The 27,914-nt window shown below is 50.2% G+C and overlaps 3 protein-coding genes across 4 annotated transcripts in view; 1 reads left to right on the top strand and 2 right to left on the bottom strand.

Annotated features, from left to right (window-relative positions):
* LOC144697423 (uncharacterized) overlaps positions 1-27,914 on the top strand; it is a 512,621-nt gene that overhangs the window by 430,773 nt on the left and 53,934 nt on the right. The window lies entirely within an intron of this gene.
* On the bottom strand, positions 462-17,027 carry LOC144696920 (uncharacterized). Of its 2 annotated transcripts, none has more exons than XM_078568638.1 (2): positions 16,960-17,009; positions 462-3,637 (listed from the first exon to the last, which is right to left on the bottom strand). In XM_078568638.1, exon 2 carries the CDS (start codon positions 3,526-3,528, stop codon positions 1,762-1,764), a length of 1,767 nt encoding a protein of 588 aa, XP_078424764.1. In that variant the 5' UTR covers positions 3,529-3,637; positions 16,960-17,009; the 3' UTR covers positions 462-1,761. The 2 variants fall into 2 exon arrangements, 1 of the variants encoding a protein (XP_078424764.1); XR_013580280.1 differs by lacking the exon at positions 462-3,637 and adding an exon at positions 16,410-16,561 and having other exon boundaries at positions 16,960-17,027.
* On the bottom strand, positions 14,457-27,290 carry LOC144697389 (uncharacterized). Its single transcript, XM_078569368.1, is given in 3 exon segments — positions 14,457-15,112; positions 15,114-16,115; positions 25,727-27,290. Coding segments are annotated over 3 exon segments (2,151 nt in total). The 5' UTR covers positions 26,827-27,290; the 3' UTR covers positions 14,457-15,063.

The following is a 27,914-nucleotide window of genomic DNA, read 5'->3' as shown; positions in this document are numbered from 1 at the left end:
CCCACCCACCCCAGCCAGAGTCGGACCCGAGCGACACGGAAGAAACCGGAAAGTCGGGGATAATGTTCACGGTTCTCTAGTCGCGTCTTAGGGAGAAGATGTTGCCGCTTTTATTTTGGGCTCTGAATCCGCACTCGGTCTTTGTAAAACCTCCATTTTAAACCCGCTCGCTCGAGCTCTCTTACCGTCCGTCGTCAGGGCCTGCGCATGCTCAGCTCGCAATGCCCCCAGGGGGGGTGGGGTGGGGGAGTGATTGACGGCAGCTCCGGACCAATAGGAAGAGGGGGCGGGACCGGAGGACCGAGCAGGAGCGGCTGGTCCTCCAACCAATTGGAGTGAATGAGGGGCGGGGCGGGGCTGAGCCCGGGTCTCCCTCATTGGCTGAAACTCTGCATCATTTTGGAAGCTAATTTGTCTCAAACTCCAGGAGAAAACTGGATCTTCCTGTTTGTGGCTTTAAACAGATGAAACCCTGTGGGTGTGGAGCAAACATTTCAACATTTGTTACTGAAATGGATTCATTCAGGACAGACAGCAGGGATTATTTCAGGAAATTACACAGTGTAGTGATTGTTTCTCTTTGAACTCATCCCTTGGAGAACAGTGTGAATTAGTGGAAGAATTCACAGGATGTTGAACGCTCCTTCCATGTCTGGAATCATTTAATTCCAGCCGATCTGTTGTTCGGACTTCAACCGGGAGAGTTTGAAGAGCTCCCACAACTCACTCAATGGGAGTGGACAGCCAGACCCGCCGGACACACCTATCCTGCCCGATATCAACCCAGAACGAGCTGGAGATAAAAACAGAAAATGCGGGAAAAACTCAGCAGGTGTGACGGCAACTGTGGAGATAGAAATAGAGAAACAGAAACACAAGTAGAGGTTAATGGGTATGATATTTATGGCCATTATGGAGACGTGGTTACAAGGAGGTCAAAGCTGGGAACTAAATATTCTGGAGTATTTTTTTCGAAAGGACAGGCAGGATGGAAAGAGTGGTGGGGTAGCTTTGTTAGTACAAGATGGAATCATTAGAATCTATCACTAGAGAAAAAGTACTAGGGAAACTAATGGAGCTAAAGGCCAATAAGTCCCTGGACCTGATGGGTTGCATCCTAGGATATTAAAGGAAGTAGCTACAGAGATAGTGGATGCACTGGTAGTAATCTTCCAAGAATCCTTAGATTCTGGAACAGTCCCAGAGGTTTGGAGAACGGCCAATGTAACACCCTTATTCAAAAAGCTGGGGATCGATAAATTCCTGTTAAATAAAAAGGTAACAGAGAAAGTGGATCAAGGACGGGGAAAATGGAGTTGAAGCTAGAGATCAGTCAGGATCTCATTGAATGGTAGAGCAGGCACATAGGGCTGAATGGCCTCCTCTTGTTCCTATGCGTTGGCTGCTGTTCCTCCAGCCAGTGGTAACCCCAGAAACGGGTCAGTTTGTAATTTCGCCATGGGGCGCCGTGTGCTCAGAACTGGCCTCCACCACCCACCTCAGATCCCTCGTGCCTGTGCCCCCTATTTCCTACAGTAATCCAAACACAATGTCCAACTGCGAACGCTACATTTATTTTTCAATCATTTTACAGGGGATTCGGGGTCGTTTACCTTACTGGAAGGAAGCCTTTTAAAAAGGGCCCCCTCCTGCTTTACTTTCCACGACGCGTATATTAAAATGGACGTGAATATTAACCCCAGTCCAGTCATATGGTTACTGATATCAGCAGCAGCAACAAACTGCCAGAGTAAACGCGGTTCAATCCTGGATGTGATTGACAGCAGCAGCAACAAGGGCAGAATCCAACCCCCGCTGTCGCTTGTGAACTCGCTGGTGGTTCAGCAGGGTGGATGAACGAGTGAACCCCTTCCCGCACAAGGAGCACGTGAAAGGCCTCTCCCCGGTGTGGATACGCTGGTGCTTCAGCAGACCGGATGAGTCAATGAATCCCATCCCACAAGCAGAGCAGGCGAACGGCCTCTCCCCGGTGTGGGTGCGCCGGTGCCTCAGCAGCTCCCTTTTGCATTTGAAGCTCTTGTCGCAGTCGGAACATTTGAAGGGTCTCTTATCGGTGTGAACCAGTTGGTGCGAGAGGAGGTTGTTTGCCCGGACGAACCCCTTCCCGCACATGGAGCAGGTGAACGGCCTCTCCCCGGTGTGAACTCGCCGGTGTTCCGAGAGGTGCGACGAGTTGATGAAGCCCTTCCCGCACTCGGAGCAGGTGAAGGGCCTCTCCCCGGTGTGCACCCACCGGTGCTCGGAGAGGTGGTGTAAATTAATGAACCGCTTCCCGCACGCCGAGCAGCTGAACGGCCTCTCCCCGGTGTGGATGCGCTGGTGCGTCAGCAGGTTGCCGGTGCTTTTGAAGCTCTTCCCGCAGTCCGAGCATTCGAACGGCCTGGCAGTCGTGTGAACAAGCCGATGCTTGTTGAGCTGGGCTGACTGGGTGAAGCCCTTCCCGCACACGGAGCAGACCAAGGGCCACTCCCCGGTGTGAGCGCACCGGTGTTTCAGCAGGTCGCAGGAGTCAATGAATCCCGTCCCACAAGCGGAGCAGGCGAACGGCCTCTCCCCGGCGTGGGTGCGCCGGTGCCTCAGCAGCTCCCTCTTGCACTTGAAGCTCTTGGCGCAGTCGGAGCACTTAAAGGGCCTCTCATCGGTGTGAACCAGTTGGTGCGAGAGGAGGTTGCTCGCCCGGATGAACCCCTTCCCGCACACGGAGCAGGTGAAGGGCCTCTCCCCGGTATGAAGCCGCCGGTGTTCCGAGAGGTGGGATAGATTAATGAAGCCCTTCCCGCACTCGGAGCAGGTGAACGGCCTCTCCCCGGTGTGCACCCACCGGTGCTCCGAGAGGTGGGATAAATTAACGAACCGTTTCGCGCACACCGAGCAGCTGAACGGCCTCTCCCCGGTGTGGATGCGCTGGTGCGTCAGCAGGTTACTCGTGCTTTTGAAGCTCTTCCCGCAGTCAGAGCATTCAAATGGTCTCTTACTGGTGTGAACAAGCCGATGTTTGTTGAGCTGGGATGACTGACTGAACCCCTTCCCGCACACGAGGCAGACGAATGGCCTCTCCCCAGTGTGGGTGCGCTGGTGTTTCAGCAGGTTGGATGAGTCAGCGAACCCCTTCCCGCACTCGGAGCAGGTGAACGGCTTCTCCCCGGTGTGGGTGCGCTGGTGCCTCAGCAGTTCCCTTTTGCATTTGAAGCTCTTCTCGCAGTCAGCGCATTTAAATGGTCTCTTATCAGTGTGAGCCAGTTGGTGTGAAATGAGGCTGTTTGACCGGACGAATCCCTTCCCGCATTCAGAGCAGTTGAACGGCCTCACCCCAGTGTGAATGCGCCGATGGATGTCCAAGTCCGACGGGTAATTAAATCCCCTTCCGCAGTCCCCGCACTTCCAAGGCTTCTCCCCAGTGTGACTGTGCATGTGTTTCGAAAGGTCAGGCGTTCGGCTAAAGCCTCGTCCACACTCGGAACATGTGAACCGTTTCTCCTCGCCTTGAACAGGGCTCTTTGCTTCCATGTTCAAAGGAGGACGGTGTTCGGGTCCTGATGGATCGCACAGCTCTGTCCGATTTCGATATGGTGCTTGGTTTGAGTTTCCCGTCTGCAAATCCTTCCAATGTAATATCCTGTAAAAAAGGAGTGTTACAAAACCAATCACTGTCAGGCCGGACAGAACTGAAAAAGAGACAAAATTTCTCTTGGTTTGAGTTTGCTGTGTGTAAATCCTCCCCTTTAAACTCCCTGTAAAAGGAGTTTCCAAAATCCCATCCCTGTCAGTCCAGGATAGAAATTCACAACATTCTCTCCTCCTGCTGACAGGGATGACTGCGCATGCGCACCGCTGCACATTGACCCGCTCAAGATGGCGGCCGTGAGCCCGGGTCTGTGGCCGGCCGAAGCCGAAACTTTACCGCTTTGTACAAACACGGTACCGGTACCTTTCCCGTCCGAGTCCTGAGGTCTACACGAGCTGTGTTTAAAGCGTCTCGTCCGCCGGACCCATTCCTCCGCTGCTCTTGTCTTGTTGCACGTCCGCTGCCGACCTGCCACCATTTCCTGGGTCCACCTGCGGTATCCGAGTGCGCATGCTTCGGCCACTGCCCTCCCCCCCCCCTCCTCATTCGCTCCGATTGGTTGGAGGAACCAGCACAGCTGCCGCTCGGTCCTCCAGCCCTGCCCACGCCCCTCCCCCAGCCCTGCCCACGCCCCTCCCCCACCCCCCCCGTTCGCTCCGATTGGTTGGAGGACCAGCCCTGTCCCGCCCTCCCATTCGCTCCGATTGGTTGGAGGAACCAGCCCCTGCCCCGCCCTCCCATTCGCTCCGATTGGTTGGAGGAACCAGCACAGCTCCCACTCGGTCCTCCAGCCCTGCCCCCCCCCACTCCTCCTATTGGTCCAGAGCTGCCGTCAATCAGCCGGGCATTGTGAGCTGACAGGTGAGAGGTCACTGGCGGGGGAGGGGGCGGGCTGAGACTTGGAGCCTCCGAGCATGCGCGATCCTCCTGGTCGACCCGCCGGAGATCGAGCACTTTCTGAGGCACAGAACCAGGGATTGATGACAGCGCAGGAGGCCCATTCGGCCCATCGTGTCTGCACTGGCCCTCTGCAATGAGCTCCTCGCCTAGGGTACCATTCCCCTGCCTTCTCCCCGTAGCCCTGCCCCTTCCTTTTCAGACAACTGACTAATTCCCCGTGGAACCCGCCTCCGCCACACCCTCGGGCAGCGCTTTCCAAACCCGAACCGCTCGCTGCGTCGAAACGCTCTTCCTCATGGCGCTCTTGCTTCTTTAACCAACAACTTTGAGCCTGTGCCCTCACGTTTTCGATCCTTTCACGAGGCCAAGGAAACATCCACGGGGATATCCATTCGGGACCTAAGTGGCAATTTGCGCATGGAGCCGGGGGACGTAGGTGAGGTTTTAAATGACTACTTTTCATCCGTGTTCACTCTGGAGAAGGACGATGTAGGTGTAGAAATCAGGGAGGGGGCTATGATGCACTTGAACAAATTGAGCATGAAAAGGCAGGAGGCATTGGCGGTTTCAACAGGTTTAAAAGTGGATAAATCCCCAGGCCCAGATGACATGTATCCCAGGCTGCTATGTGAGGCAAGGGAGGAGATTGCAGGGGCTCTGACGTTAATTTTCAAATCCTCTCTGGCCACAGGAAAGGTGCCAGAGGACTGGAGGACAGCAAATGTGGTACCATTATTCAAGGGTAGTAGGGATAAATCAGGTAATTACAGGCCAGTGAGCCTCACATCAATGGTAGGGAAACAGTTGGAAAAAATTCTGAGGGACAGGATTAATCTCCACTTGGAGAGGCAGGGATTAATCAGGGACAGTCAGCATGGCTTTGTCAGGGGGAGATCATGTCTAATAAATTTGGTTGAATTTTTCGAGGTGGTGACGAGTTGTGTAGATGAGGGTAGTGCAGTTGATGTAGTCCACATGGACTTCAGTAAGGCTTTTGACAAGGTCCCGCATGGGAGAATGGTCAAGGAGGTAAGAGCCCATGGGATCCAGGGCAATTTGGCAAATTGGTTCCTAAACTGGCTTCATAGCAGGAGGCAGAGGGTGATGGTCGAAGGTTGTTTTTGCGATTGGAAGCCTGTGCCGAGTGGTGTACCACAGGGACCGGTGCTGGGACCCTTGCTGTTTGTAGTGTACATTAATGAGTTAGGCGTGAATATAGGAAGTATGATCAGTAAGGTCGCACATGACACAAAAATTGGTAGTGTCGTAAATAGTGAGGAGGAAAGCCTTAGATTACAGGACGATATAGATGGGCTGGTAAAATGGGCAGAGCAGTGGCAAATGGAATTTAATCCTGAGAAGTGTGAGGTGATGCATTTTGGGAGGACTAACGCGGCAAGGGAGTACACAATGAATGGTCGGACCCTAGGAAGTGCAGAGGATCATAGGGACCTTGGTGTACATGTACATAGATCCCTGAAGGCAACAGCACAAGTAGATAAGGTGGTTAAAAAGGCATATGGGATACTTGCCTTCATTAGCCAAAGCATAGAATATAAGAACAGGGAGGTTATGTTGGAACATATAAAATGTTATAAAATGCTAGTTAGGCCACAGCTGGAGCACTGTGTGCAGTTCTGGTCACCACATTATAGGAAGGATGTGATTGCACTGGAGAGGGTGCAGAGGAGATTCACCAGGATGTTGCCTGGGCTGGAGCATTTCAGCTATGAAGAAAGACTGGATAGGCTGAGGTTGTTTTCCTTAGAGCAGAGAAGGCTGAGGGGGGACCTGATAGAGGTGTACAAAATTATGAGGGGCATAGATAGGAAGAAACTTTTCCTCTTAGCAGAGGTGTCAATAACCAGGGGGCATAGATTTAAGGTAAGGGACAGGAGGTTTAGAGGGGATTTGAGGAAATTTCTTTTCATCCAGAGGGTGTTTGGAATCTGGAATTGGCCTGAGGGGGTGGTAGAAGCAGGAACCCTCACAACATTTAAGAAGTAATTAGATGAGCACTTGAAACGCCATAGCATACAGGGCTACAGGCCAAGTGCTGGAAAATGGGATTAGAATAGATAGGTGCTTGATGGATGGCATGGACACGATGGGCCGAAGGGCCTGTTTCTGTGCTGTATAACTCTATGACTCTGTCCCTATCTACTCCATACAGATCCCTCATGATTTTCAATATCCTTATCAAATCTCCTCCCAACCTTCCTTTCTCTAAGGAAAACAGTCCCGACTTCTCCAGAATATTCACCTGGGCCTCAGGACTAGTCCAGTGACATGACCAGTACGCTACCAACTCCCCTTGGACAATAAGCTTGTCAAGTCTTTTCTGGTCAATCTTGTACAGAAGATCTGGTGAAGATAGAACGACTTGGTCTGCAAGCTACAGTCTGTATGAGTGTGATTGGAATATTCTTGTATCATAGTCTAGGTAAGACCAAGTCACTAACTGAATAATGAATATGTATAAACGGAATGCAGAGAGACACAGCTTGTGTCATGGTTCAATGAGATCTGATTACTTGACCAGCAGCACCAAACATACTAGAAACTTGAGGTGTCAACCTGGTGAAGCTAGAACACAGGACTACATGTGTGCCAAACAGCATAAGCAGCAAGTGATAGACAGAGCCAAGCAATTGCACAACCAATGGATCAGATCCAAGCTCTGCAGTCATTCCATATCCGGTCGTGAATGGGAGTAGTCATTTAAACAACTCACTGGAGGAGCAGCCTCCACAAATATCCCCATCCCCAATGCTGCAGGAGCCCAGCACATCAGTGCAAAAGATAAGGCTGAAGCATTTGCAATGATCTTCAGCCAGAAGTGCCGAGTGGATGATCCATCTCGGCCACCTCCGGATGTCCCCAGCACCACAGATGCCAGTCTTCAGCCAATTCAATTCACTCCACGTGATATCAAGAAACAGCTGAAGGCACTGGACAGTGCAAAAGGCTGTGGGCCCTGACAATATTCCGGCAATAGTACTGAAGACTTGTGCTCCAGAACTTTCTGCACCCCTAACCAAGCTGCAACAATGGCATCTACCCGGCTATGTGGAAAATTGCCCAGGTAGGTCCTGTACACAAAAAGCAGGACAAATCCAACCTGGTCGATTACCGCCCCATCAATCTGCTCTCCATCATCAGTGAAGTAAGGGAGGGGGTCATCAACAGTGCTATCAAGCGGCATTTCCTTGGCAATAACCTGCTCACTGATGCCTCGTTTGGGTTCCACCAGGGCCACTCAGCTCCTGACCTCATTGCAGCCTTGGCTCAAACATGGACAAAAGAGCTGAACTCCTGAGGCGACTGAGAGTGACTGCCCTTGACATCAAGGCCACATTTAAACTAAACAAGAGGGGTGAGAAATCAAGCTTGGGAAGAGGTAGCAATTCAAGGTGTAAAGTCAAGACAAGAGAGCAAAACAGTAATATGAGAAATGAGGGGCAGAGAATGGCAGGAAGAGACAGAGAGAAAAAACCTAAATACATCAACAGTCAAGACTAGCTGTTACAAAGGTAACAAAAAGACAGAACTCAAGGCTCTCTATCTGAATGTGCATAGCATTCATAACAAAGTAAATGAATTGATGGCCCACATTGAAGTAAATAAATATGATCTGATAGCAATGACAGAGACATGGCTGCAGGACGACAATGATTGCGTCCTTAATATTGACAGGTTCATGACATTCAAGAAGAATAGGAAGCTAAGTGAAGGTGGAGGGGTAGCACTGTTAATCAAAGAGGGCATTGGTGCAATAGTTAGAGATGATCTTCGTTCAGGAGATCAGGATGTAGAATCAGTTTGGGTGGAGGTGAGGAATAGTAGGGGGAAATAGTCATTATTTGGGAGTGGTCTACAGGCCCATGACAGTAGCCACAGTGTAGGACAAAGTATTCAAGAGAAAATATTGCGTGCTTGTGATAAAGGGATGGAAATAAACATGGGTGATTTTAATCGACAAATAAACTAGAAAAAAGCAGATTGGCAGTAGTAGCCTGGATGAGGATTTCTTATAATGCTTTCGAGATAGTTTCTTAGAGCAGCACATTTTGGAATGAACCAGAGAGCAGGTTATATTAGATTTGGTATTGTGCAATGTGGCAGGATTAATTAATGACCTCAGAGTAAAAGCACCCCTAGGTAGCAGCGACCACAATATGATTGAATTTTACATCCAGTTTGAAAGGAGAAGAGTGGGTCTAAGACTAGTATCTTAAACTTAAATAAGGGCAACTATGTGGAGCTGAAAGCTGAGCTATAACATAAGAACATAAGAAATAGGTGCAGGTGTAGGCCATTTGGCCCTTCAAGCCTGCCCTGCCATTCAATAAGATCATGATTGATCTGCCCAGGCCTCAACTCCTCTTTCGTTCCAGCTCCTCATAGCCCTCAACTCCCCGATATTTCAAAAATCTAGCTACCTCCTCTTTAAATACTTTCAATGATCTAGCCTTCACAACTCTCTGGGGAAGACAACCCCAAACCCTCACTACCCTCTGACATAAGAAATTCCTTTGCATCTCAGTTTTAAATGAGTGTCCCCCTATTCTGTAACTATGTCCCACTAGTTCGAGATTCCTCCACTAATGGAAACATCTTCTCAACATCTACCCTGTCAAGCCCCCTCAGAATCTTGTACATTTCAATAAGATCACCTCTCATTCTTCTAAACTCTAATTAATAAAGGCCTAAACCTGTTTAGCCGTTCTTGATAAGTCAACCAACAGGATAGAATCCAACCATCGCCGCTTGACGTTCAATGGCATTACCATCACTGAATCCCCCACTATTAACGTCCTGGGGGTTACCATTGACCAGAAACTGAACCGGACCAGCCATATAAATACTGTGGCTACAAGAGCAGGTCAGAGGCTAGGAATCATGTGACGAGTCACTCACCTCCTGACTCCCGCAAAGCCTGTCCACCATCGACAAGGCACAGTCAGAAGTGTGATGGAATACTCTGCACTTGCCTGGATGAGTGCAGCTCCCACAACACTCAAGAAGCTGGACATCGTCCAGGACAAAGCAGTTCGCTTGATTGGCACCACATCCACAAACATTCACTCCCTTCAACACCGACGCACAGTGGCAGCAGTGTGTACCATCTACAAGATGCACTGCAGGGATTCACCAAGGCGTCTTAGACAACACCTTCCAAACCCGCAACCACTACCATCTAGAAGGACAAGGACAGCAGACACATGGGAGACACCACCACCTGGAAGTTCCCCTCTGAACCACTCACCATCCTGACTTGGAAATATATCGGCCGATCCTTCGCTTGTCGCTGGGTCAAAATCCTGGAACTCCCTTCCTAACAGCACCGTAGGTGCACCTACACCGCATGGACTGCAGTGGTTCAAGAAGGCAGCTCACCACCACCTTCTCAAAGGAAACTAGGAATGGGCAATAAATGCTGGCCCAGCCAGCAAAGCCCACATCCCGTGAATGAATTTAAAAAAAACCCTTCATCCCAGGAACCAGCCTAATGAATCTCTTTTGAACTGCCTCCAATGCCAACATATCCTTTCTTAAATATGGGGACCAAAGCTGTACACAGTACTCCAGATACAGTCTCACCAATACTCTATACAGTTGTAACAAGACTTCCCTATTTTTAAACTCCAACCCCCTAATTCCATTTGCCTTCTTCCCTACATTAAACTTCATCTGCCAAGTTTTTGCCCACTCACTCAACCTATATATATCCCCTTGCAGATTCCTTATGTCCTCATCACAACATGCCTTCCCATCTATTTCTGTATTGTCAGCAAATTTGGATACATTACCATTCTTCTTCAAGTCATTAATATAGATAGTAAATAATTGAGGTCCAAGGACTGATCCATCTGGCAGTCCACTATTAAGTCTTTCCTAGCTGAATAAAATCGATTAATCCCGACTCTCTGCCTTGTGTGTGTTAACCAACCCTCAATCTAAGCTAACATTACCCCCAATACCGTGAGCTCCTATTTTGTGCAATAAACTTTTATGTGGCACCTTATCGAAAGCCTTCTGGAAATCCAAATACACTACATCTACCAGTTCCCCTTTATCAACTCTTGCTTGTTATGTCCTCTAAGAACTCCAGCAAATTTGTCAAACAGGATTTCCCTTTCACAAAACCACGTTGACTCTGTTTGATTGCGTTAAGCTTTTCTGAATGTCCTGCTCTTTCTTCCTTAATAATGGACTCTAGTATTTTCCCAGTGACAGGCTGACTGGCCCATAATTTCCTGCTTTTTGTCTCCCTCCCTCCCTTCTCGAACAGGGGTGTCACATTAGCGGTTTTCCAAACTGCTGGGACCCTCCTGGAAACCAGTGAATTTCTGGAGTATTTCGACCAATGCCTCCACTGTCTCTGCAGCCACTTCCTTTAAAACCCTTGGATGCAGGCCATCAGGTCCTGGCAACTTGTCTGCCTTTAGTCCCATTAGTTTGTCAAATACTTTTGTCCCTCGTGATAGAGCCTGTTACAAGATCTTTCCTCCCATTAGCTCCTTGCTTATCTGATGTCTTTGGGATGTTTATAGTGTCGTCCGCTTTAAATTATATATTTCCCTGTTCCCCGTTATCAATTCTCCAGTCGCATAGTCCAAGGGTCCCACGCTCACTTTAGCTACTTTCTTTCTTTTTATATACCCGTAGAACTCTTGCTGTTTGTTTTTATATTTCTTGCCAATTTACTTTCATCATCAATTTTCTCCCTCTTTCTTAGCTTTTTAGTCATCACTGCTGGTTCCTAAAACATTCCCAATCCTCTGGCCTACCACTAGTTTTCACCGCTTTGTATGCTTTAGTTTTTGATTGGATACTCTCCTTGACTACCTTTGTTAACCACGGGTGGTTCATCCTTCTCATCAAGTCCTTCTTTTTGACCAGGATAAATTTTTGCTGAGCATTATGAAATATCTGCTTAAAAGTCTGCCACTGCTCATCCACTGACCTTCCCCTTGGTCTATTTTCCCAGCCCGCTTTGGACAACTCTTTCTTCATAGCTCTGTAATTGCCCTTATTTAAATTGAGGACACTGGTTTGAGACCCGAGTGGCTCACCCTCAGACTGAATTTGAAATTCTACCATGTTGTGATCCTCTACTCCCTAGAGGATCCTTAACTACGATATCTCTTGGTTTAATTGTGTAATTGGTTTAAGGGCAAATGGTTGATTGTGTGTAGAAGTGCTGGGATTTGAGTGTAACTTAAAACTAAACAAAGAAAATTGTGCCTGCATTTAATATCTCCCTCGTTGTTTCCGATAAATGAAATAAACCTATGTCTGTAGTAGGTTACAGGTTAATAAGTCAAATAGCTGGTGGGATCTTGGAGGAAGGGCTGTTGTCAGTGATGATGAAGGGACCCACTACACCTAGGTTTTAAAATGAGAATCCCAGATGAATTATTAGAAGTGAAATAAGCCTGATAAATCTAGCACCAAACCTGCAATATTTTAGTGTGTATCTGTTTAACATGTGTAATTTTGTTTTTAAAAAGGAAGTGAAGTTTTTTTAACTCATTACACATTACTAGATCTAAAATAGCCTGTTCCCAGGTAGGTTCTGCAACGTATTGCTCTAAGAAACAATCCCTGATGCACTCAACAAATTCAACTTCTATGTTACCCCTGCCAATCTGACTTTTCCAGTCAATACGCAGATTAAAATCACCCATGACAATTGTAGTGCCCTTCTTACACACCTGCATTATTTCCCGATTTATACTTGGCCCTGCAGTGAGGCAACTCTTCGGGGCCCTATAGACAACTCCCATCCGTGACTTCTTGCCCTTGCTATTCCTTATTTCCACCCAAACTGATACCACATCACAACCTATTGCACCTATATCCCGACTCCCACCACCATACTAATACCTTCCTTTATTAACCAAGCTACCCCATCTCCTTTTCCTTTTTGCCTATTTTTCTGGAGCATCGAATACCCTTGAATATTGAGTTCCCAGTCTTGGTCACCCTGCAACTGCATCTCTGTAATAGCTATCAAGTCATATTCATTTATTTCTATTTGTGCCGTCAACTCATCTATCTTGTTACAAATGCTGCGTGCATTCAGATAAAGAGCCTTAAACTTTGACTTTTTACCATTATTACTCATTCTGGTTCTGATTTCTGCTGTACTCTTCTGCTTATATTTTCTACCCTTTCCTGTCACACTTTGATTATCGTTCACCTCTTCACCACCCTGCACCTCTGCTCTCTCGTTTCTTTTTGATTTTTTAAACTTCCCTTCAATTGAACCCTCTCCACCCCCCTCCCAGCCACTCCACCCGCTAATTAATTTAAAATCCTATCTACAACCCTAGTCATACAATTCGCCAGTACACTGGTCCCAGCATGGTTCAAATGAAGCCCATCCTAATGGAACAGCTCTCTCCTTCCCCAGTACTGGTGCCAGTGCTCCATGAATCAGAATCACATAGAGCAGAAGAGGCCCTTGGGCCCATCGAGTCTGCACCGACAGGTGAGAAACACCTGACCTACCTACCTAATCCCATTTCCCAGCGCTCGGCCTCATAGCCTTGAATGTTGTGACGTGCCAAGTGCTCATCCAGGTACTTTTTAAAGGATGTGAGGCAACCCGCCTCCACCACCCTCCCAGGCAGCACATTCCAGACCGTCACCACCCTCTGGGTAAAAAAGTTTTTCCTCACATCCCCCCACCAAAACCTCCTGCCCCTCACCTTGAACTTGTGTCCCCCTCGTGACTGACCCTTCAACTAGGGGGAACAGCTGCTCCCTATCCACCCTGTCCACGCCCCTCATAATCTTGTGTACCTCGATCAGGTCACCCCTCAGTCTTCTCTGCTCTAACAAAAACAACCCTTCAGGATTCTCTGTCTTTGCTGCAGAGAACAGTATCTATTCCTCCAACTATGCTATCCCTTACGTCTAAATTTTTCTTTTCTCCCCCCGCTTGAATGGTGCTCTGTACCACGGTGCTGTGGTCAGTTCGCTCATCCTCCCTGCAGTCTGTGCCCTCGTCCACACTGGGAGCAAGAACCTCGTACCTATTGGACAAAGGCACTAGCTGAGGCTCCTCCAAAGCTAAATTTTGGATCCCCATACCTGCCTCACTCGCAGGCACACCCTCCTGTCCCTGACCACAGTCCAAATTCGACGTAATTAATCTAAGGGGTGCGACTGTCTCCCGAAACTCAGCGTCCAGGTAACTCTCCCCCTTCCTGATGTGTCGCAGTGTCTGCAGCTCGGACTCCAGTTCATCAACTCTGAGCCTAAGTTCCTCGAGCAGCCAACGCTTGCTGCAGACGTGGTCACCGTGGATCGCACCAGTGTCCACCAGCACCCACATGCTACAGCTGCAACAGGTCACCTGCCCAGCCATCTCTATTCTATTTAATTAATTAATTTGGATGTTAACTATTTTAAAAGTGAATTGCTTAACTGTACTGTTCAGCTGTAATAACATCTCCTGATTTAAACCACCAGTCCAATCAAAAGAGACACAGAAGAGATATCTACCGATCACCTGTTTTCAGTTGATGTCACGCTTCGGCTCTGACAGATAGAAACAGGTCCTCCTCTCGCACTCTCCTCTAGGTGCTGCTGACTGTCTGTCAGGGTCCTCCTCTCGCACTCTCCTCTAGGTGCTGCTGACTGCCTATCCCAGGGTCCTCCTCTCACACTCTCCTCTAGGTGCTGCTGACTGCCTGTCCCAGGGTCCTCCTCTCGCACTCTCCTCTAGGTGCTGCTGACTGCCTGTCCCAGGGTCCTCCTCTCACACTCTCCTCTAGGTGCTGCTGACTGCCTGTCCCAGAGTCCTCCTCTCGCACTCTCCTCTAGGTGCTGCTGACTGTCTGTCAGGGTTCCCCTCTCACACTCTCCTCCAGGTGCTGCTGACTGCCTGTCCCAGGGTCCTCCTCTCGCACTTTCCTCTAGGTGCTGCTGACTGCCTGTCCCAGGGTCCTCCTCTCGCACTCTCCTCTAGGTGCTTCTCACTGCCTGTCTCTGGGTCCTCCGCTTGCACTCTCCTCTAGGTGCTGCTGACTGCCTGTCTCAGGGTCCTCCTCTCGCACTCTCCTCAAGCTAACTGAAGTGAACTGGGAAACTAGGCTGGAGGATTTACTTTGGTTAGGAAGTGACATTGCCAAGGCCAGACCTTGTTTCCTTCTGGGCAGGGATGTAACCCGTGTCCACATCTCCACTTCGTTCTTCCACTGGTCGTGTGGCTCAGACTCCGAGAACATTAACGGGTAATCAGACCCTGACGCTTCCCACTTTCGTTCAGCCATTTCTCATAAAAGCTACTCAGATTTTAAGCTTCTGTCTGAAATGTTATTTTCCTCTAGTTTCCAAACTTCACCATTAAGCAAGCATTCTCTGTTACCATGTTATATTCCTGACAGCCCTATGGTGAAGGGAGAAACTGGAGCCAATCTTTACTTGGTATAGATTTATTCACATAGTGAAACTTTACAGGTATATACCTCCTAACCCTACTCCACATAATGTCAGTAAGCATCTCTTTATGCACTCAAGTAATCATCCAATTAATGCCCTCCATCTGTCTCTGCCTAAACTCAATTGGTACAATGAACACCCACAGTCAGAGCATCTAAAAGGTCTCTAATCGGTGTGAACTCGCTGATGTGTCAGTAGGTTAGATGACTGATTGAAACCTTTCCCACATTCAGAGCAGGTGAACGGCTTCTCCCCAGTGTGAACTCGCCGGTGTCTCAGCAGGTTGGATGAATCAGCGAATCCCTTCCCACACTCAGAGCAGGTGAACGGCCTCTCTCCAGTGTGAACTCGCTGGTGTGTCAGCAGGTGGGATAACTGAGCGAATCCTTTCCCACACTCAGAGCAGGTGAACGGCCTCTCCCCAGTGTGAGCACGTCGGTGTTTCAACAGACTGGATGACTCAATGAATCCTTTCCCACACACGGAGCAGGTGAACGGCCTCTCTCCAGTGTGAATCCGCTGGTGGGCCAGTAGGGTTGATAATTGAATGAATCCCTTCCCACACTCAGAGCAGGTAAATGGCCTCTCCCCACTGTGGGCTCGCTGATGTGTCAGCAGGTTAGATAACTGGGTGAATCTCTTCCCACATTCAGAGCAGGTGAACGGTCTCTCCCCAGTGTGAACTCGCTGGTGTGCCAGCAGGTGGGATGACTGAGTGAATCCCTTCCTGCACTCAGAGCAGGTGAAAGGCCTCTCCCCAGTGTGTGTGCGTCTGTGTGTCAGCAGACTGGATGACTCAGTGAAGCCCTTCCCACACACAGAGCAGGTGAACGGCCTCTCCCCAGTGTGAACTCGCTGGTGTGCCAGCAGGTGTGATGACTGAGTGAATCCCTTCCCGCACTCAGAGCAGGTGAACGGTCTCTCCCCGGTGTGAACTCGCTGGTGTGTCAGCAGGGTAGATGAATCTTTGAATCCCTTCCCGCACTCAGAGCAAGAGAATGGCCTCTCCGTGCTGTGACTGCGCCGATGGGTCAGCAGACTTGAAGTGTCAGTGAATCCCTTCCCGCACATAGAGCAGGTGAACGGCCTCTCCCCAGTGTGAACTCGCTGGTGTGTCAGCAGGTGGGATGACTGAGTGAATCCCTTCCCGCACTCAAAGCAGGCGAACGGCCTCTCCCCGGTGTGGCTGCGTCGATGAATCTCCAGCTCAGAGGGGGCTTTGAATCCCTTCCCACAGTCCCCGCATTTCCAGTTTTTCTCCATGGTGCGGGTGTCCTTGTGTTCCTCCAGGTTGGACGATCAGTTGAAGCCTCGTCCTCACACGGGGCACATGTACAGTCTCTCCCCGCTGTGAATGGTGCGATGTTTTCTTCAGGCTGTGTAACTGGTTAAGGTTCTTTCCACAGTCCGTGCACTGAAACACTCTCACTCGGGCGTGTGAGAGTCTCGGTGCTTTTCCTTTAGAACCTTTTGAAGCAGACAGAACAGACAAACAGCTCTCTCCCTAGATTCAAAGGCCGATGATGTTCAGGTCCCGATGAATCGGGCGGCACTGTCCAATTTCGATATGGTGCTTGGTTTGAGTTTCCCATCTGCAAATCCCTCCAATGTAATATCCTGTGAAAAAGGAGTGTTACAAAAGCAATCACTGTCAGGCCAAATAGAACTGAAAAAGAGACAAACACCTTTCTTGGTTTGAGTTTGTTGTGTGGAAATCCCCTTCCTCCTCTCCTCCCGCTAACCCGCTGTAAAAGGAGTTTCCAAAATCCCATCCCTGTCAGTCCAGGATAGAAATTCACAATATGCTCTCCTCCTGCTGACAGGGGACAGGATGACCGCGCATGCGCACCGATGCACATCGACTCCGCTCAAGATGGCGGCCGAGAGCCCGGGCCTGTGCCGGTCCGAAGTCGAACCCCGGCAGGCCGCTTCCTGCAAACACGGGACCGGTACCTTCCCCCCTCCGAGCCTTGAGGCCGACACGAGCTGCGTTCGAAGCCTCCCGTCCACCGGACCGATTCCTCCGCTGCTCTTGTCTTGTTGCACGTCCGCTGCCGACTCGCCACCATTTCCTGGGTCCACCGACGGTATCCGAGTGCGCATGCTCCGGCCACTGCCCCGTTCCCCGCCCCCCCCCCCCCTCATTCGTCCCGATTGGTTGGAGGAACCAGCACAGCTGCCGCTCGCAGGACCAGCTCGGTCCTCCAGCCCTGCTCTCGCCCCGCCCCCCCCATTCGCTCCGATTGGTTGGAGGACCAGCCCTGCCCGCGCCCCCCCCCCTGCTCACTCCGATTGGTTGGCGGAACCAGCACAGCTGCCGCTCTGTCCTCCAGCCCTGCTCTCGCCCCGCCCCCCCCATTCACTCCGATTGGTTGGAGGACCAGCCCTGCCCCCGCCCCCCCCCCCCCCTCCGTTCACTCCGATTGGTTGGAGGACCAGCACAGCTCCTGAACAAAAACAGAATTACATGGAAAAACTCAGCAGGTCTGGCAGCATCGGCGGAGAAGAAAAGAGTTGACGTTTCGAGTCCTCACGACCCTTCAACAGAACTGAGTGTAGTTAGGAGAGGGGTGAAATATAAGCTGGTTTAAGGTGGGGAGGGGGGTGGAGAGAAGTTGAGGGTGGGGTGGTTGTAGGGACAAGCAAGCAGTGATAGGAGCAGATAATCAAAATATGTCACAGACAAAAGGATCAAAGAGGTGTTAAAGGTGATGATATTATCTAAGAAAGTGCTAATTAAGAATGGATGACAGGACACTCAAGGTACAGCTCTAGTGGGGGTGGGGTGGAAAGACTGACAAAGTTTTAGTTTTAGATTTAAAAATAATGGAAATAGGTGGGAAATGAAGAATCTATATAAATTATTGAAAAAAAAGGGAGGGAAAAGAAACGGGGTGGGGATGGGGGGAGGGGGAGTTTAAGATCTAAAGTTGTTGAATTCAATATTCAGCCCGGAAGGCTGTAAAGTGCCTAGTCGGAAGATGAGGTGCTGTTCCTCCAGTTTGCATTGGGCTTCACTGGAACAATGCAGCAAGCCAAGGACAGACATGTGGGCAAGAGAACAGGGTGGAGTGTTAAAATGGCAAGCAACAGGGAGGTTTGGGTCTTTCTTGCGGACAGACCGCAGGTGTTCTGCAAAGCGGTCGCCCAGTTTGCGTTTGGTCTCTCCAATGTAGAGGAGACCGCATTGGGAGCAACGAATGCAGTAGACTAAGTTAGGGGAAATGCAAGTGAAATGCTGCTTCACTTGAAAGGAGTGTTTGGGCCCTTGGACGGTGAGGAGAGAGGAAGTGAAGGGGCAGGTGTTGCATCTTCTGCGTGGGCATGGGGAGGTGCCATAGGTGGGGGTTGAGGAGTAGGGGGTGATGGAGGAGTGGACCAGGGTGTCCCGGAGGGAACGATCCCTACGGAATGCCGCCGGGGGGGGTGAAGGGAAGATGTGTTTGGTGGTGGCATCATGCTGGAGTTGGCGGAAATGGCGGAGGATGATCCTTTGAATGCGGAGGCTGGTGGGGTGATAAGTGAGGACAAGGGGGACCCTATCATGTTTCTGGGAAGGAGGAGAAGGCGTGAGGGCGGATGCATGGGATATGGGCCGGACACGGTTGAGGGCCCTGTCAACGACCGTGGGTGGAAAATCTCGGTTAAGGAAGAAGGAGGACATGTCAGAGGAGCTGTTTTTTAAGGTAGCGTCATCAGAACAGATGCGACGGAGGCGAAAGAACTGAGAGAATGGGATGGAGTCCTTACAGGAAGCGGGGTGTGAGGAGCTGTAGTCGAGGTAGCTGTGGGAGTCGGTAGGCTTGTAATGGATATTGGTGGACAGTCTATCATCAGAAATTGAGACAGAGAGGTCAATGAAGGGAAGAGAAATGTCAGAGATGGACCATGTGAAAATGATGGAGGGGTGGAGATTGGAAGCAAAATTAATAAATTTTTCCAGGTCCCAACGAGAGCATGAAGCAGCACCGAAGTAATCATCGATGTACCGGAGAAAGAGTTGTGGGAGGGGGCCGGAGTAGGACTGGAACAAGGAATGTTCCACATACCCCATAAAGAGACAGGCATAGCCCTGCTGTCGCCGCCCCCCCCCGGCCATTCGCTCCGATTGGTTGGAGGACCAGCACAGCTCCCGCTCGGTCCTCCAGCCCTGCTCTCGCTCCGCCCCCCCATTTGCTCCGATTGGTTGGAGGACCAGCCCTGCCCACCCTCCGGTCACTCCGATTGGTTGGAGGACCAGCACAGCTCCCGCTCGGTCCTCCAGCCCTGCACTCGCTCCGCCCCCCCATTTGCTCCAGTTGGTTGGAGGACCAGCCCTGCCCACCCTCCGCTCACTCCGATTGGTTGGAGGACCAGCACAGCTCCCGCTCAGTCCTCCAGCCCTGCTCTCGCCCCACCCCCCATTCACTCCGATTGGTTGGAGGACCAGCCCTGCCCCCTCCCCCCATTCACTCCGATTGGTTGGAGGAACCAGCACAGCTCCCGCTCGGTCCTCCAGCCCTGCTCTCGCCCCGCCCTCCCATTCACTCCGATTGGTTGGAGGACCATCCCTGCGCCCCCCACCCCCCACCCCCCCATTCACTCCGATTGGTTGGAGGACCAGCACAGTTCTCATCCCACAGTCCCCTTGCCGCACTCCATTCTCTCAGGTCCAACCCTGACTTTGTTATCGAAGCAGCCGACAAGGGTGGTGCTGTTGTTGTCTGGCGTACTGACCGCTACCTCGCACAGGCTAAGCGCCAACTCTCAAGACACTTCCTCCTACCTCCCCCCTGGGCCATGACCGCCACCACCGAACATCAGGCCACTGTGTGCAGGACTGTCACTGACCCCATCTCCTCTGGAGATCTTCCGTCCTCCGCTTCCAACGTCATGGTCTCCCACCCCTGGACTTCCCAAAGTCCACAAACAGGACTGTCCCGGAAGACCGATCGTGTCAGCCTGTTCCTGCCCCACGGAACTCATTTCTTCCTGTCTTGGCTCCGTTCTCTCTCCCCCTTGCCCAGTCTCTTCCCACCTACATCCGCAATTCCTCCGATGCCCTGCGTCATTATCCACAATTTCCAGTTCCCTGGCTCAAACCGCCTCCTCTTCACCACGGACGCCCCGTCCAATCCCTCTCCACCTCCATCCCCCACCAGGGTGGGTCTGAGGGCTCTCTGCTTCTTCCTTGAACAGAGGCCCGAACAATCCCCATCCACCACTAGTCTCCTCCGTCTGGCTGAACTTGTCCTCTCACTGAACAATTTCTCCTTTAACTCCTCTCACTTCCTCCAAATAAGAGGTACCCGCATGGGCCCCAGTTATGCCTGCCTCTTTATGGGGTATGTGGAACATTCCTTGTTCCAGTCCTACTCAGGCCCCTCCCACAACTTTCTCCAGTACATTGATGACTGCTTCGGTGCTGCTTCGTGCTCTCGTCTGGACCTGGAAAAATTTATCAATTTTGCTTCCAATTTCCACCCCTCCATCATTTTCACATGGTCCATCTCTGACACTTCCCTTCCCTTCCTTGACCTCTCTGTCTCAATTTCTGGTGATAGTCTGCCCACCAATATCCATTACAAGCCTACCGACTCACACAGCTACCTCGACTACAGCTCCTCACACCCCGCTTCCTGTAAGGACTCTAATCATTTTCTCGGTTCCTTTGCCTCCGTCGCATCTGTTCTGATTATGCCACTTTCCAAAACGGCACTTCTGACATGTCTTCCTCCTTCCTTAACTGAAGTTTCGCACCCATTGTGGTTGACAGGGCCCTCAACCGTGTCCAACCCATCTCCCGCGCCTCTGCTCTCACACCTTCCTCTACCTCCCAGAACCATGATAGGGTCCCCCTTGTCCTCACTTTTCACCCCACCAGCCTCCACATTCAAAGGATCATCCTCCGCCATTTCCGCCAACTCCAGCATGATGCCACCACCAAACACGTCTTCCCTTCACCGCCCCGTTGACATTCCATAGGGACCGTTCCCTCCAGGACACCCTAGTCCACGCTTCTATCACCCCCAACACCTCATCTCCCTCCCATGGCACCTTCCCATGCAACCACAGAAGGTGCAACACCTGTCACTCTACCTCCTCCCTCCTTGCCGTCCAAGGGCCCAAACACTCCTTTCAAGTGAAGCAGCATTTCACTTGCACTTCCCTCAATTTTGTCTACTGCATTTGCTGCTCCCAATGCAGTTTCCTCTACCTTGGAGAGACCAAACGCAGACTGGGTGACCGCTTTGTGGAACACCTTCGGTCTGTCTGCAAGCATGACCCACTTATTTTTACTTATTTTAATTTTATTCATTGTTTTATCCCCACCTTTTATCCTATTTTCAATCTTTTTTCCCACCACCATCCCTACCCCACCCCACCCCCACAAGGACCATCTGTCACTTGTTCATGTTGTTCTTTCCAGAGAGCTTATCTTTGTCCTGCCATTATCACATTCTGCTTTCTGATCTTAATGCCACCATCAGCACCTCCTTTAACGTATCACTATCATTAACACCCCTTTGTCCTTGACATCTCTGGCAATCTCTCCTCTGCTTCCACCTATCACTCGCTTTCTATTCACAGAATCACTGATTGATGACAGCAAAGGGGGCCCATTCGGCCCATCGCATTTCCACTGGCTCTCTGCAATGAGCACCTCACCTAGGGTACCATTCCCCTGCCTGCTCCCCGTAACCCTGCCCCTTCCTTTTCAGACAACTGTCTAATTCCCCGTGGAACCCGCCTCCGCCACAATCTCGGGCAGCGCTTTCCAAACCCGAACCACTCGCTGCGTCGAAACGCTCTTCCTCGTGGCGCTTTTGCTTCTTTAACCAACAACTTTAAATCTGTGCCCTCCTGTTCTCGATCCCTTCAGAAGTGGGAACTCTTTCTCCCTGTCCACTCCATACAGACCCCACGTGATCTTCAATACCCCTATCAAACCTCCTCCCAACCTTCCTTTCCCTAAGGAAAACAGTCCCGACTTCTCCAAATTATCTTCACGACTGAAGTGCCTCATCCCGGAAACCATTCTCATGAATCCTTCCTGCACCCTGTCCAACGCCTTCACGTCCTTCCTAACGTGCGGCGCCCAGAACTGGACGCAATGCTCCAGCTGAGGCCGAACTAGTGTTTTATACAAAGTTCAACGTAACCTCCTCGCTCTCGTCCTCTATGCCCCGATTAATAAATCCTCGGATCCTGATGGGACACTGGGATTGTGGATCATTTCACCACCATTCGGGCCCAAGTCCCGGTTTATCTTCGAGTCTGGGGAAGTGAGTTGAGACTCTGCTAACGTCGAGATTGCAAAATACGATCGACCAAGTTTCAACTCCTATCATCTGCAATCATGTGATAATTGTTTGTTCAACCTGACAATTTATCTCAGTTTGTCACAGATCAATAATACGACTCAGCAGACGCGTGTAGCCCCTGCGAGCTTGCTTTTTTAAATTCTTTCATGGGATGTGAGTGTCACTGGCAAGGCCAGCATTTATTGCCCACCCCTAATTGCGCTTTAAACCGAGTGGCTCACTAGGCCAATTCAGAGGGCAGTTAGAAACATAGAAACTAGGAGCAGAAGTAGGCCATTCGGCCCTTCGAGCCTGCTCCGCCATTCATTATGATCATGGCCTGATCATCCAACTCAATAGCCCTTTTCCCGCTTTCTCCCCATACCCTTTGATCCCTTTCACCCCAAGAGCAATATCTAACTCCTTCTTGAAAACATACAATGTTTTGGTCTCAACTACTTTCTGTGGTAACGAATTCCACAGGCTCACCACTCTCTGGGTGAAGAAATTTCTCCTCATCTCAGTCCTAAATGGCCTACCCCATATCCTCAGACTGTGACCCCTGGTTCTGGACTCCCCCACCATCGGGAACATCCTTCCTGCATCTACCCTGTCTAGTCCTGTTAGAATTTTATAGGTTTGTTAGAATTTTATAGGTTTTATAGTTAAGAATCAATCACATTGCTGTGGGCCTGGAGTCATTTGCAGGCCAGGTCGGGTAAGGAGGCAGATTTCCTTCCCTAAAGGACATCAGTGATGGGCTTTTACAACAATTGATGATAGCTTCATGTGCACCAATACTGAGATTAGCTTTCAATTCCAGAGTTTGTTAATTGAATTTAAATTCCATCAGCTTTCGCGGCGCCCAGCATATTTGCCTGGGCCTCAGGACTAATCCAGTGACATGACCACTACACTACCGACTCCCTTGGACAATAACGTTGTCAAGTCTTTTCTGTCAATCTTGTGCAGAAGATCTGGTGCAGATAGAAGGACTTGGTCTGCAAGCTAGAAGCTGTAGGAAAGAGATTGGAATATTTTTGTGTCATAATCTAGGTAAGACCAAGTCACGAACTGAATCATGAATATGTATAAACGGAATGCAGATAGACACATTTTGTGTCATAGTTCAGTGATATCTGAGTGCTGGAGCATACCTAAAAATGAGGTGTCAACCTGGTGAAGCTACAACATAGGACTACATGTGTGGCAAACAGCATAAGCAGCAAGTGATAGACAGAGCCAAGCAATCGCTCAACCGATAGGTCAGATCTAAGCTCTGCAGTCCTGCCACATCCAGTCGTGAATGGTGGTGGACAACTAAACAACTCACTGGAGGAGGAGGCTCCACTAATATCCCCATCCCCAATGATGGGGGAGCCCAGCACATCAGTGCAAAAGGTAAGGCTGAAGCATTTGCAACAATCTTGGGCCAGAAGTGCCGAGTGGATGATCCATCTCGGCCTCCTCTGTCGGTCCCCAGTATCACAGATGCCAGTCTTCAGCCAATTCAATTCACTCCACGTGATATCAAGAAACGGCTGAAGGCACTGGATACTACAAAGGCTATGGGCCCTGACAATATTCTGGCAATAGTACTGAAGACTTGTGCTCCAGAACTTTCCACGCTCCCTAGCCAAGCTGTTCCTGTACAGCTGCAACACTGGCATCTACCTGGCTATGTAGAAAATTGCCCAGGCATGTCCTGTACACAAAAAGCAGGGCAAATCCAACCTGGCCAATCACTGCTCCATCAGTCCACCTCCATCATCAGTAAAATAATGGAAGGGATCATCAATACTGCTATCAAGCAGCACTTGCTTAGCAATAACCTGCTCACTGACGTCTAGTTTGGGTTCCGCCAAGGCCACTCAGCTCCTGACCTCATTACAGCCTTGGTTCAAACATGGACAAAAGAGCTGAACTCCCAAGGTGAGGTGAGAGTGACTGCCCTTGACCTCAAGGCCGCATTTAAACTAAAAAAAGAGGGGTGAGGAATCAAGCTTGGGAAGAGGTAGCAATTCAAGGTGTAGAGTCAAGACAGGAGAGCAAAATGGTAATATGAGAAATGAGGGGCAGAGAATGGCAGGAAGGGACAGAGAGAAAAAAACCTAAATACATCAACAGTCAAGACTAGATGTTACAAAGGTAACAAAAAAACAAAACTCAAGGCTCTCTATCTGAATGTGCATAGCATTCATAACAAAGTAAATGAATCGATGGCCCACATTGAAGTAAATAAATATGATCTGATAGCAATGACAGAGACATGGCTGCAGGACGACAACGATTGCATCCTTAATATTGACAGGTTCATGACATTCAAGAAGAATTGGGAGATAGGTGAAGGTGGAGGGGTAGCACTGTTAATCAAAGAGGGCATTGGTGCAGTTGTTAGAGATGACCTTGGTTCAGGAGATCAGGATGTAGAATCGGTCTGGGTGGAGATGAGGAATAGTAGGGGGAAATAGTCATTAGTGGGAGTGGTCAACAGGCCCCCTAACAGTAGCCACAGTGTAAGACAAAGTATTCCAGAGCAAATATTGTGTGTTTGTGATAAAGGGATGGCAATAAACATGGGTGATTTTAATCTGCATATAAACTAAGAAAATCAGATTGGCAGGACTAGTCTGGATGAGTTCTTTGAGTGCTTTCTTAGAGCAGCAGGTTCTGCCACCAACCAGAGAGCAGGTTATATTAGACTTGGTATTGTGTAATGTGACAGGATTAATTAATGACCTCCAAGTAAAGGTACCCCTAGGTAGCAGCGACCACAATATGATTGAATTTTACACCCAGTTTGAAAGCAAAAAGAATGGGTCTAAGACTAGTATCTTAAACTTAAGTAAGGACAACTATGTGGGGATGAAAGCTGAGCTAGCTGAAATGAACTAGGAAACTAGGCTAGAGGATTTATTTTTGTTAGAAAGTGACAATGCCAAGGCCAGACCTTGTTTCTTCCTTGGTAGGGACGTAACCGGTGTCCACATCTCCACTTCGTTCTTCCACTGGTCGTATGGCTCAGACTCCGAGAACATCGGTGAGTAATCAGACCCTGAGGCTTCCCACTTTCTTTCAGCCATTTCTCACAAAAGCTACTCAGGTTGTAAGCTACTGTCTGAAATTTTGTATTCCCTTCGTTTTCAAACTTCACCTTGAAGCAAGCGTTTTCTGTTACCATGTTATATTCCTGACAGCCTTGTGGTGAAGGGAGAAACTGGAGCCAATCTTTACTTGGTATAGATTTATTCACATAGTGAAACTTGACAGGTATATAACTCCTAACCCTACTCCACATAATGTCAGTAAGCATCTCTTTGTGCACTCAAGTAATCATCCAATCGATGCCCTCCATCTGTATATGCATAAACTCAATTGGTACAATGAACACTCACAGTCAGAGCATCTAAAAGGTCTCTAATCGGTGTGAACTCACTGATGTGTCAGTAGGTTGGACGACTGATTGAAACCCTTCCCACATTCAGAGCTGGTGAACGGCCTCGCCCCGGTGTGAACTCGCCGGTGTCTCAGCAGGTTGGATGAATCGGCGAATCCCTTCCCACACACGGGGCAGGTGAAGGGCCTCTCTCCAGTGTGAACACGCTGGTGTGTCAGCAGGTGGGATAACTGAGAGAATCCTTTCCCACACTCACAGCAGGCGAACGGCCTCTCCCCGGTGTGACTGCGTCGGTGCGTCAGCAGACCTGATGTGTCACTGAATCCCTTCCCGCATTCGGGGCAGGTGAACGGACTCTCCCCAGTGTGAACTCGCTGGTGTCTCAGCAGGTGGTATAACTGAGCGAATCCTTTCCCACACTCGGAGCAGGTGAACGGCCTCTCCCCAGTGTGAGCACGTCGGTGTTTCAGCAGGCTGGACGAGTCAGTGAACCCTTTCCCACACACGGAGCAGGCGAACGGCCTCTCTCCGGTGTGAGCTCGCTGGTGGGCCAGCAGGGTGGATAAATGCATGAAGCCCTTCCCGCACTCAGAGCAGGTAAACGACCTCTCCCCAGTGTGAAATCGCTGGTGCGTCAGCAGGTTAGACAACTGAGTGAATCTCTTCCCACACGTGGAGCAGGTGAACGGCCTCTCCCCGGTGTGAACTCGCTGGTGTCTCAGCAGGTGGGATGACTGAGTGAATCCCTTCCCGCACTCGGAGCAGGTGAATGGTCTCTCCCCGGTGTGAGTGCGTCGGTGTCTCAGCAGACCGGATGACTCGGTGAATCCCTTCCCACACGTGGAGCAGGTGAACGGCCTCTCCCCGGTGTGAACCCGCTGGTGCGCCAGCAAGTTGGATGACTGGGTGAATCCCTTGCCGCACTCAGAGCAGGTGAACGGCCTCTCCCCGGTGTGGGCGCATTGGTGTCTCAGCAGACTGGACGACTCGGTGAATCCCTTCCCACAGGCGGAGCAGGTGAACGGCCTCTCCCCGGTGTGAACTCGCTGGTGTGTCAGCAGCGTGGACGAATCTTTGAATCCCTTCCCGCACTCGGAGCAGGTGAACGGCCTCTCCCCCGTGTGGCTGCGTCGATGAATCTCCAGCTCAGAGGGGGCTTTGAATCCCTTCCCGCAGTCCCCGCATTTCCAGTTTTTCTCCATGGTGCGGGTGTCCTTGTGTTCCTCCAGGTTGGACGATCAGTTGAAGCCTCGTCCTCACACAGGACACGTGTATGGTCTCTCCCCACTGTGAATGGTGTGATGTTTTGTTCAGGCTGTGTAACTGGTTAAGGTTCTTTCCACAGTCCATGCACTGAAACACGCTCACTCGGGTGTGTGTGTGTGCGTTTGTGAGAGTCTCGGTGCTTTTCCAGTCACGCTGACGTTTAGAACCTTTTGAAGTAGACAGAACAGACAAACAACTCTCTCCCTAGATTCAAAGGCCGATGATGTTTGGGTCCTGATGAATTGGGCGGCTCTGTCCGATTTCGATATGGTGCTTGGTTTGAGTTTCCCGTCTGCAAATCCCTCCAATGTAATATCCTGTAAAAAAGGAGTGTACAAAAGCAATCACTGTCAGGCCAGATAGAACTGAAAAAGAGACAAACACCTCTCTTGGTTTGAGTTTGTTGTGTGTAAATCCACCCCCCCCCCCCCCCCCCCCCACCCCCACCACCACTTCTCACTCCTTGTAAAAGGACTTTCCAAAATCCATCCCTGTCAGTCCAGGATAGAAATTCACAACATTCTCTCCTCCTGCTCACAGGGACAGGGATGATCGTGCATGCGCCCTGCTGCACATCGACCCCGCTCAAGATGGCCACCGTTAGCCCGGGCCTGTCACTGGATGAAGCCGAACCCTCACAGCTGAAGGCCCGCTTTGTGCAAACACAGGAGCCGGTGCTTTCCCCGTTCACGTCTTGAGGCCTACACAAGCTGTGATTGAAGCCTCCCATCCACCAACCACCTGGAAGATCCCCTCCGAGCCACACGCCATCCTGACTTGGAAATATATATCGGCCGTTCCTTCACTGTCGCCGGGTCAAAATCCTGGCACTCCCTCCCTAACAGCACAGTGGGTGTACCTACACCACATGGACTGCAGCGGCTCAAGATGGCAGCTCATCACCACCTTCGTAAGGGGTATTTAGGGATCGGCAATAAATGCTGGCCCAGCCAGTGAAGGCCACATACCGTGAATTAATTTAAAAAAACTTACTGAGTGAGTGTGTATAAATGTACCTCAGATA

Source organism: Cetorhinus maximus, chromosome 23 (genome assembly GCF_964194155.1).
Source record: "Cetorhinus maximus chromosome 23, sCetMax3.hap1.1, whole genome shotgun sequence".
In the NCBI taxonomy this organism is placed as follows: domain Eukaryota; kingdom Metazoa; phylum Chordata; class Chondrichthyes; order Lamniformes; family Cetorhinidae; genus Cetorhinus; species Cetorhinus maximus.
Note: the sequence above shows the minus strand (reverse complement) of the source record. Positions and strands in the feature narration are given on the sequence as shown.

What these genes read in the sequence shown, in the direction of transcription:
- LOC144696920 (XM_078568638.1), bottom strand. Translation starts at nt 3,528, where the DNA reads ATGGAAGCAAAGAGCCCTGTTCAAGGCGAGGAGAAACGGTTCACATGT.